Below are 11376 nucleotides of genomic sequence, written 5' to 3' on the forward strand. Positions count from 1 at the left end.
CTCTATCATTGTATATTGGTTGTCTGTGAGTAATTAAATTTATCTAGGATGTGGAAATGAAAATAAGCTACCATTTGGATGGACTGAAGTGATAGACACAACACCCAGAGATCCTAGACTTAGATGAATGCAATAAATGGAATAGGCTCCATTACTTATATTACTTTATTCATACTTAGAAGTGAATACATGTTTACCCAAGTCTAGCAAGGCAGACAGCCAAAGGAGAGAAAGCACAGATTATTCTCACCAGTAGTCTACAGCCTACAGAAGGCATCATATGGGATGAGATAGAACATGCTGTGTCTCTGAATTGCATGTGGGGGTAAAGTGGGTAACCTCAAATTTCCTATGCCTGCCCACATGGTGCAAAGTCCACAGTTCAGATATTTGGGAACACATGTTGTATCATACCATCTGTTCTTGTTTGGTGCATAAGAATCCAAGTCTCTGAAGAAGGTGGAATGGTGTACAACTCAGTGGACAAAGAGCTTTGGCTGCCACCTCCTGTGGGAACCTGGCCATGAAGCTTATCCTGATCATTGCAATCCTGCTGTTCCAGAAATCCAAAGGTAATCCAGAGCCTTCCAGGGGCTTGCTCAAATCAACAATGGGATGGATTATTTACAAAAACAAAGGGAATTTCACAATTCATGGTAATAGGAGATAGGACCCCTTGGGATGCCTGAAGTCTTACTAGTGTCACCAGAAATTCCCTTTTCCTGATGCATAGTACTGTTCTTTTTAAAAAACAAACAAAAAAAAACCCATTGTACTGTTCTTAAAAAGAAGTATTTACAGAGTTGAAAAGGGACCAGAATTTTCCTCTGAGAATGTCTCATTGTAGAAAGGAATCAGCTCAATATCTAGGAATTTATTTATTTATTTATTTGGATACAGTTTTTATTGACACCCAGCCATATTTTATTCCACTCCAATATATATTTTAGTCTACAGTGTGAATAGTGAAAGAAGCACAAACTTTGGAGTCAGCTTTGAGAAATATGCTTTCAAAGTCTACTAGTTTGTCAACTTTGGATAAATGGTAAAGACTCTCTGAGCCTCAGTTTCCTCATCTGTGGAGGTAATGACACATGGATCACGGGGGCTTTATTAAATGGCATTTGTAAAATATCTAGCATAAGGCTTGGTACATAATAAGAACTTAAAAATTAGTGTTTTTTTCCTCTTTCAAAAGCAGACATTTTATATTTGGCTCTTACTATAGGATTAGTAATGTCTCTCTCTGGCCTAAGAATCAAAAGAGTTCTAGAATCTGGAGCTGGAGGCAGCATCTTTGCTGGCCTCAACAAACAAGATCTGATGCTCTTGGTGAAGTCCATCTAGGGTCTATCTCAGAAGACTGTACAGGCCCAGAAGCCAAAATCTGAACATCTTAACTCTATAGATCACCAAAAGTATTTAGGATCACTAAAGGAAAGAATATATATCAAGGTGAAGAAAATTGTGGAACTAAACAGGAGAAAATCTTGCCTCTAGAGGTGGATGGACTATGAGGACACACAGAGGGGTAAAACAAATCCAAGATTATTGTGATGACATAGAAGCTAAAGGAAGATATGCAGTAGTAAAAATGGGTAATGCTGAGAATTAATAAGGAAGGAAGATTATTGAGGGAAAAAATCCCTAACTGGACAGTAAGACAGTCATTCTTGACCATGGTAGTGAGTATGAACCCAGGAGCATAGTCTGACTCAGATATAAATACATAGAAACAAATTATTGTTCTCTGGGCACTAGAAGTGGGGCGATGATAAAAAATAAAAATAAAAAAAAAAACTCTTTGAGGAACATCCACACAGTGTTCCAGAGTGGCTGCACCAGTTCACACCCCACCAACAGTGTAAGAGGGTTCCCTTTTCTCCGCATCCTCTCCAACATCTGTGGTTTCCTGCCTTGTTAATTTTCCCCATTCTCACTGGTGTGAGGTGGGATCTCATTGTGGTTTTGATTTATATTTCCCTGATGGCAAGTGATGCAGAGCATTTTCTCATGTGTATGTTGGCCATGTCTATGTCTTCCTCTGTGAGATTTCTGTTCATGTCTTTTGCCCATTTCATGATTGGATTGTTCGTTTCTTTGCTGTTGAGTTTAATAAGTTCTTTATAGATCTTGGAAACTAGCCCTTTATCTGATACATCATTTGCAAATACCTTCTCCCATTCTGTAGGCTGTCTTTTAGTTTTGTTGACTGTATCCTTTGCTGTGCCAAAGCTCCTTATCTTGATGAAGTCCCAATAGTTCATTTTTGCTTTTGTTTCACCTGCCCTATGACCCAGCAATTGCACTGTTGGGGATTTACCCCAAAGATGCAGATGCAATGAAACGCCAGGACACCTGCACCCCAATGTTTATAGCAGCAACGTCCACAATAGCCAAACTGTGGAAGGAGCCTCGGTGTCCATCGAAAGATGAATGGATAAAGAAGCTGTGGTCTATGTATACAATGGAATATTACTCAGCCATTAGAAATGACAAATACCCACCATTTACTTCGACATGGATGGAACTGGAGGGTATTATGCTGAGTGAAATAAGTCAATCGGAGAAGGACAAACATTATATGGTCTCATTCATTTGGGGAATATAAATAATAGTGAAAGGGAATAGAAGGGAAGGGAGAAGAAATGGGTAGGAAATATCAGAAAGGGAGACAGAACATGGAAGGCTCCTAACTCTGGGAAACGAACTAGGGGTGGTGGAAGGGGAGGAGGCCGGGGGGTGGGAGTGAATGGGTGACGGGCACTGAGGGAGGCACTTGACAGGATGAGCACTGGGTGTTATTCTGTATGTTGGCAAATTGAACACCAATAAAAAATAAATTTATTATTAAAAAAAGAAAAAAGAAAAAAAAGAAGTAGTACCCTGGGAGCATTCAAATGGAGACAGATGTGCTGAGGTTCCCAGATGGAGTATATAGTCCCATAGCCTGAAATCAAAGATTCAGTTCCTTTATTTTCCCATATAAGATCTGATGCCTCTGGGGGACTCCATCAGATGTTGAATGGAAGCCCCAAATCCGGGAGGAAGTAAATATGAGTGATCAATTAGACATAAATCCTGAGGTTTACCTTCTTGAAGCATCCTCCATAGGATATTATGAGTTTATGACTGTGGATCTCTCATATACCTAACCCCCCTACAAACATCCTCTATCTTTCCCATGATCAAAGTTGCCTTTTAGCCTCAAACACTGATCTTGGCCTATTGTTCTTTATATGCACAGTAACTGAACAACTTAAGAGATGCTGGAGTGAATATATACGAGGATATTGCAGGAAAATATGCAGAATAAGTGAAATACGTGAAGTACTTTGTGAAAATGGGAGATACTGTTGCCTCAACATCGTGGAATTGGAAGCACGTAGAAAAATTACAAAGCCACCTCCTCCGAAGCCAAGGACATATGCAATGACTTTCCCTCAAGATGATGATATAATTGTAGAAAATTATTCAAGATCCAAGACAAATTCTACATAAATCAAGTACAATTTTCTGATCCTTTATTTCTCAACCTATTCCAATAAAGTAAAGAGGTCCACATCTTCTCCCTTCTGATACCTTGACCCCCTTACAGCAGATTCTAATAAAGCTCACTGACAGTTTTCTGACTCATTTGTTCTTTAATAGAGATTGAACAGTCAATACACCAAGTAATGAAATGATAAGGACAACTCAAAGCCTCCCCCTTGGAAAGAGGTTATAATCAGGACACTAAAAATCTATAACATGAAAGACTGGAACAAGAAACTCAGGAAAGTTGTAATGGAATTCAGGAGAGGGAAAGGTGAAGCCAAGTATTCAGGGAAAATCACAAGTGAGTTTAGGATTATAGTGCCTTCTGAAATGTGTAGGATTTCAACCGGCAAATGTTTGTGAGAAGCCAATTTGCATAAACAGTATAAAATGAACAAATGGAGGACAGCCTGGGTGGCTCAGCGGTTGGGTGTCTGCCTTTAGCTCAGGGCATGATCCTGGAATCCAGGGATCAAGTTCCACATCAGGGGTCCCTGCATGGAGCCTGCTTCTCTCTCTGCCTATGTCTCTGCCTCTCTCTCTCTCTCTCTCTCTCTCTCTCTGTGTCCCTGGAATAAATAAAATCTTTTTTAAAAAAAATCAACAAACGGAAGAAAATTGTAACAAACGAGACATTTCAGGAAAATATACATGCACTTTATTTGGTCATTGAATAGGGTTCCCAAAGATGAACTATAGGGAAACCTAATTTCTTTAGTTCCTGTAAAAAGCAGTGAACTGGGAAGATAGAGATGAATAGGATTCTACTATTATGGAGCTTGCTATATAAGGTAGAGGCAAAAATAAAATATGTAACTTCAAGACAAGCTTTTAGTTGTTCCTTTGCTGTTGATGTTTTATGTTAGCACTAGTAATGGATCCTTTTGGCGACTGGGGCACTTTGGAATTTGGAGGAAAAGTTAAGGACTTAGGAATTGGTTTCAATTGCAGTATTACATGAGACTTTATTGCTAACTTGACATGCAAGATGACATAATGATAATCTTTGTATACAGTCTATCTAATTCTTAAAGATATGCCCTCTAGATATGACTAACATGAAAGCTTTCCTTTCCAACTACATTTCGCACTCATTTTCTGGTTTTGTTTTTTATATCATTTCACCATGTGACACCCGCCACACAAATTTGTGGCACGTGTTCTCTTAATTACCTGTTTTCTGCTTTTCTTCTTAATTACCTCTTATCTCCTATTTTAGAATTGAGGCAAAAAATATACACGATAAGCTCAGAGCAACTTGTAGTACCAGAAAGTAAGAAAGTGCTTTAAAAATCAGAAGGCTGGGATCCCTGGGTGGCGCAGCAGTTTAGCGCCTGCCTTTGGCCCAGGGCGCGATCCTGGAGACCCGGGATCGAATCCCACGTCGGGCTCCCGGTGCATGGAGCCTGCTTCTCCCTCTGCCTGTGTTTCTGCCTCTCTCTCTCTCTCTCTGTGACTATCATAAATAAAAAATTTTAAAAAATTATAAAAAAAAAAATCAGAAGGCTGGGGCATGTTAGTGAGACACCGGAGTCACACTGAATGAATTTTGAATGACCAAAGATAGGACAACTTGAGCAATAAAATAATATAGCATTGGATTATAATACAACATAGAAATAAATATCCATGTATCCATACTGACCTGAATAAATTACTAAATAAATAAATTCGTAAGAAAAGACAAATTTTCTGTACAGAAGAACTCCAAGTAATTTATGTGGATACTCCCTCCTCAAGGACATGGAGCTTTGCCTCTCTCCATTCAATATGGGCTGCGCTTAGTGACTTGCCTTCTAATACTAGAATATGGAAAGGAGCAAAAAGGTAACTTTACAATGGATAAACCTGTTAAATCATGCATCAGATTCTATGGAGAAATCATGTTGATAGCATGAACATGTGAAATTATGTAATGAGAATGGCATGTCACCTTTGCTATCTTCCTCCCTAAAATCCATAACCCCAGTTTAACAATGAGAAAATCATCAGAAAAGCCAAACAGAATGGCATTCTGCAAAATATTCAACCAATACTCCTTAAATCTGTCAAATTCACCAAAAATAAGAAATTTCTGAGAAACTGTCACAGACCAGAGAAGGATAAGGAGACATGACAACTAAAAGTAATGTGATAACCGTGATGGGCTCCTGAACAGGAAAAGGACATTAAGGAAAAACTAATGAAGTTGGAATAGTGTAGAGTTTAGTTAATAGCAATATACTTGGAGGTGCCTTTATCAATGCATCATAGTGTGTAAGATGTTAACAATAGGGGAAACTGGTTGAGGAGTATACAGAATCTCTCTGTACTATCTTTGTAACTTTTCTATAAATCTAAAACTATTCTTTAAGAAAAATTTAGTTCAATTTTTAAAATTAAATGCAAAATCAATTTGGTCATATTCCCTTTTGTCCTATTTATCTAAGAGCTTCTCATGTTATTTCTTCATTGAGTGTTTAATAGAATCAACTGAGATTCAACTTCTTATAGAAAGTTTAAAATTATAGGTTAGATTTCTTTAAAAGTTAAAGGACAATTGCAATTTTCTTATTCAACTCATATTTTTTTCTTTTATCATTTCTCCCATTTTGTTAAGGTTTTTAAATGTGTCAGCCTCAAAGAAATTGTAATATCTTCCTTTTCCCTTATTTTTTTTAAAGATTTATTTATTCTTTCAGAGAGAGAGAGGCAGAGACACAGGCAGAGGGAGAAGCGGGCTCCATGCAGGGAGCCCGACACAGGACTCGATCCGGGGTCTTCAGGTTCGTGCCCTGGGCTGCGGGCAGCGCTAAACCGCTGCGTCACCAGGGCTGCCCCTTCCTATTCCTTTTAATGCCTATATGTAGTGCTGTCTCCTTTTTCATTTCTGACATTGTTTATTTATATCTTTTTTCTTTGTAAGTCTCATTATTTACTTATTCCTTTGATTAGTCTTTACAAAAACCAAATTTTCTTTAATTTTTAGTCTAGTTTCCATTTCTTTTATTCATTAATGTTTTTATTTCCACTTTTTTTTCAAACAATTTAACATGATATAAAATTCACTGTTTTAGATGTATAATGTATTATTTCTATTTTGTTGGTTTTAATATGCTCTTCTTTTTCTAACTTTAGGTGATGCTTATCTGTCTTAAGACTTTCTTCACTTCAAATACGAGTATTTTAAAGCTATAAATTTCCTTCTATACTCAGCTCTAGTAGCGTCCCATAAATGTTTGGCATATAGTAATTCATTATCACATTATGAACCTTCTCACTTTTCTTAGATGAATACAATCTCAATGATATGAAGACAATGGAGACAAATGGGGACCATGTGATTTTCTCAATTAATTATAAGTACATATACAGTATGATTACTTTGATGATATATAAACCAAATCAAACAACACAACCTGAAAACAAACAAAAAATATCATACACAGAAACTTTTACATACTTGTCTCTCATATGGTTTTTCTCAATAAGATCCTCTGCCTTGCCATGAGATTTTTGTGTGGCTTAAAACTGGCATTTACTTTTCATTTATATTGACCTCTGTTAAGATTCTTCTAGTCCTAAAAAAAAAAAAAAAAAAAAAAAAAAAAAAAAGATTCTTCTAGTCCTGTCTTTCCTAGATCAGCAAACTTTTAAAAATATTTTTGACTTATAAAAGTTTGCCAATTATCTCTATCATTTATTAATTTATCATTAAATGTCACCATCATTCCAAAAGTGAAGTTTTACCACCAAGAAATGTGACATAGTAGGGGAAAAGGACAGATTTTTAACTAAATTCATTCAGATTTCTTAAAATCTCATTGCATTATTCTAGTTTTGCTCATTTCATTACAGACTGGCTCAAACTATATTATCCCAACTACATTGGGATCCATCAATACACTTGAGAATTCAATACTCTAGTTCTTAAATTCTTAAAATCAAAATTTGTATAATTACTGATAGTCTTCTGACATGTACCTATTCCATCACGCTTTATCTTCTATAATGACTTTCTGAGTCTGAATGTCCTTCGTTATTTTTTTTTCTGTAGTTAGGTATGAAAGGTGTCTGTTTACTTGTCTCCTTAATAAGTAATGTGTATTGCATTCTTAATGGTTAGTGGTTTTGTCATTTTTTTTATCTGCTTGTGACAGATGGACTCATGGTCTTTTCTTGAACTCTGATAATAGCGATATCTAATGCCCCATTTAAAAACCATAAGGTCAAATACACTCAACAGTTTTTGGATCATATTCATATTGTTATGATGCCTGTATTCCCCTAATTGTTTAATATCCAAAATATATAAGGAAATCATACAACTCAATAGGAGAAATTCAAACAACCCAATTTTAAAATGTGCAAAATACCTAGATGCACATTTTTCTTTTTTTTTTTTTTAAGATTTTATTTATCTACTCATGAAAGACAGAGGAGGCAGAAACATAGGCATAGGGAGAAGCAAGATCCCCACAAGAAGCCAGATGCAGGACTTGATCCTGGATCCCAGGATCACACCCTGAGCCAAAGGCAGACACTCAACCACTCAGCCACCAAGATGCCCCTGGATGCACATTTTTCCAAGGACATGCAAATGGCCAGCATGTACAAGAAAAGGTGCTAAACATCACTAATCATCAGGAAATACAAAGCAAAACTATGATGAGATATCATTTTGCACCTGTTAGAATGGCTATCATCAAAAAGATAAGAGATATCAGGTGCTAGCAAAGATATGGTTAAAAAGGAAACCCTTGTGTAACTGTTGGTAGAGAGGCAAATTGGCATAGCCACTATGGAAAACAGTGTAGAAGGCTACTACTACGGAAGGTTCCTCAAAAAATTAAAAATAGGGACAGATGGTAGCAACACTTGTGATGAACATAGTATAATGTATAAACTTGATGGATCACTAAGTTGAACACTTGAAACTAATGTAACATTATGTGTCAACTACATTCGAATTAAAAAATAAGTGAATAAACTTGATAAAATATATATTATTTTTATTATTATAAAAATAATAAAATTTTTATAATAATAAAAATAATAAAATAAAATGAAACAAATTTAAAAAGAACTACGATAGGATCTAGCAATCCCACTTTTAGGTATATATTCAAAGGAAATCATAAAAATTATTTTAAAGAGGGACTCCTGGGTGGCTCAGTGGTTGAGCATCTGCCTTTGACTCAGGGCATGATCCCAGAGTTCTAGGACTGAGTTCCACATTGGGCTTCCCACAGGGAGCCTGCTTCTCTCTCTGCCTATGTCTCTGCCTCTCTCTGTGTGTCTTTCATGAATAAGTAAGTACAATTTTTAAAATAATAATAATAATTTATAGTAATTGATTATTCATTAGATGTAGTGGAAATGAAGATGACTCCCTAGTTACATCCCACAGTGACATAAGAAACTGAGTGACAGGGATGCCTGAGTGGCTCAGTGGTTAAGCATCTGCCTTTGGCTCAGGACGCATGATCCTGGAGTCGTGGGATCAAGTCCCACATCAGGCTCCCTGCATGGAGCCTGCTTCTCCCTCTGCCTGTGTCTCTGCTTCTCTCTCTCTCTCTCTCTCTCTCTCATGAATAAATAAATAAAATCTTTTAAAAAGAAAAAAAAAAGAAACTGAGTGACAGTAATGTCATTTCCTGAAGGATAGTATGTGTCCTTGCGTTGTCTCATTATCACAACACCAGCTGCTGATTTAAGTCCCTTAAATGAATTCTGGAAGCCATGGATTGAACGAGTGGTTTTTTTTTTTTAATTTTTATTTATTTATGATAGTCACAGAGAGAGAAAGAGAGGCAGAGACACAGGCAGAGGGAGAAGCAGGCTCCATACACCGGGAGCCTGACGTGGGATTCGATCCCGGGTCTCCAGGATCGCGCCCTGGGCCAAAGGCAGGCGCCAAACCACTGCGCCACCCAGGGATCCCTGAACGAGTGGTTTTAACAGTTTTAACAGTTGTGACACATAGAGTTGATAAGAAGTTCAGTGATCCTGACAATAACATCAAGCTGACAGCAGGATCCTACATTCGATGTACACAATAAGTCTGTTGAAATAAATAATAATAATTTGAAATAATATTGAAATAATAAATAAATCTTCATTTAAGTGACTGTAGATGGTGCTGATCCTGCTTCCTTCAATACAGTCACCCAAGCCCACTGACCTTGCTACAGTTTTATGCCCCAATTCACCATCACTTAAATTCTCTCTTAGAGGAAAAGGAGACTGTCTTCTCTATGCCTGGGAATGTAGTATGATCAGGGTTTAGATGGCTCTGAAGCTGAGATATTGCCCTAAGAAAAATATCGATTTTTTCCCCTTGAACTTGTAACCTAACAGCAGTGCCTCCCTTGTTTTCCTCGAAAAAGCAAGCACTGCAGGTTGTAATGCAGTGTCTCTTCACAGTACACTTGTACCCTTTCTAGTGTTATCTTTAAGCCTAGGTCAATTACTCTGTTTCTGTCCCTGAAAATCTACTCTAGTTCCAACCACAAAAACGAAGAGGTTCTCTGCTCCTGAATTCTTATCTCAAAAATGTAATGGACAACTGCCAGGTTATTGGATTCTGAGCACTTTATTCAATATGATTCTTACTTGGGTTGAAGGAATGAGTCTGTGCATTCCAAAGTTGCTCCTAGGGTGCAGGCATGTGACCTGGGTGACTTATTATCAATAATAGTGTTATGAACATTTGTGTACAAGTATTTGTGTGATGGTATGTTTTCATTTCTCTTGCATATATAACTAGAAGTGCAATTGTCAGACCATATAGTAAATCTATGTTTAACATCTGAGGAACTGTCAGATTGTTTTCCAATATGGCTGCACCATTTTACATCCCCACCAGCAGGATATGCAGGTTCCAAGTTCTCTACATCCATGCTAAAACTTGCTATTATCTGCCTTTCTGACTCTGACTATTCTAGTGAGTACGAAGTGGTATATCATTATGGTTTTGACTTGCATAAATCTGGTAACTAGTGATTTTGTACATTTCATTTCATTTGTTTACTGGTCATTTGCATATCTTTGGAGAAATATCTATCAGATCTTTTGTCCATTTTTTTTTTTTGCTTTTCATACAGTATATATATTTTATTACTTTGTACTAATACATTCTCATATTATAAAAGCAATTTAGTGAAAGAATCTTTCTTTTGATACTTGAATCATCTAAAATAACACAAATAGAACCGAACATTTTTAAAAAAATCTTCATCTGGGGGCACCTGGGTCACTCAGTCTGTTAAGTATCTGCCTTTGGTTCAGGTCAGGATCCCGGGGTACTAGGATCAAGCCCCACATGGAGCTCCTGGCTCCTTGAGGAGCCTGCTTCTCCCTCTCCCTCTGCTGCTCCCCCTGCTTGTGCTCTCTGTCTAAAATAAATAAAATATTTTTCTAATTAAATAAATAAAATAAAATCTTCATTTGGATAACAACAACAACAAAAAGACACATTAAACAACAAAAAAAAGTCTTCCTTTCTTACTTATGTTGGTGAGGCCGTGGTGACAGGGGTGACAGCAGTAGCACAAAAGACAGTGGAGGGAGCAGGGAGCATCGCAGCTGCTACTGGCTTTGGCAAAAAGGATCAGTTGGGCAAGGTCTACAGTTCCTGAGAATAAGATATTCAAAGTCAGGAACCAGAGTCAAAGTCAAACTTCAATTAATACCTCATCAAGTCAGTTTGTGTGTTGCTTACATAAAAGCCCTAATCACTAAAAAAAAAAAAAAAAAGTGACACTGAAGGGAACCTAATTCAGTTTCCTTTTTAGAAGCCTCCAAAGACAACAGCAACTTAAAATCTAATTAAAATGAATATACAATTTGTTCCCTAAA

At 37.1% G+C, this 11376-nt stretch overlaps 1 protein-coding gene across 1 annotated transcript; it reads left to right on the plus strand.

The window, feature by feature from the left end:
* Window positions 1-523: 523 nt before the first annotated feature.
* Window positions 524-3501, plus strand: DEFB127 (defensin beta 127). The gene is made up of 2 exons (XM_041732426.1): window positions 524-572; window positions 3248-3501. The coding sequence occupies exons 1-2, from the start codon at window positions 524-526 to the stop codon at window positions 3499-3501; spliced, it is 303 nt and encodes a 100-aa protein (XP_041588360.1).
* The last annotated feature ends 7875 nt before the right edge of the window (window positions 3502-11376 follow it).

The sequence above is a fragment of the Vulpes lagopus genome, chromosome 18 (genome assembly GCF_018345385.1).
Source record: "Vulpes lagopus strain Blue_001 chromosome 18, ASM1834538v1, whole genome shotgun sequence".
NCBI lineage: Eukaryota > Metazoa > Chordata > Mammalia > Carnivora > Canidae > Vulpes > Vulpes lagopus.

Coding starts and splice junctions, on each gene's coding strand:
- DEFB127 (XM_041732426.1), top strand. CDS start 524: ATGAAGCTTATCCTGATCATTGCAATCCTGCTGTTCCAGAAATCCAAA. Junction 573..3,247: donor GCTGTTCCAGAAATCCAAAG/GTAATCCAGAGC, acceptor TTATATGCACAG/TAACTGAACAACTTAAGAGA.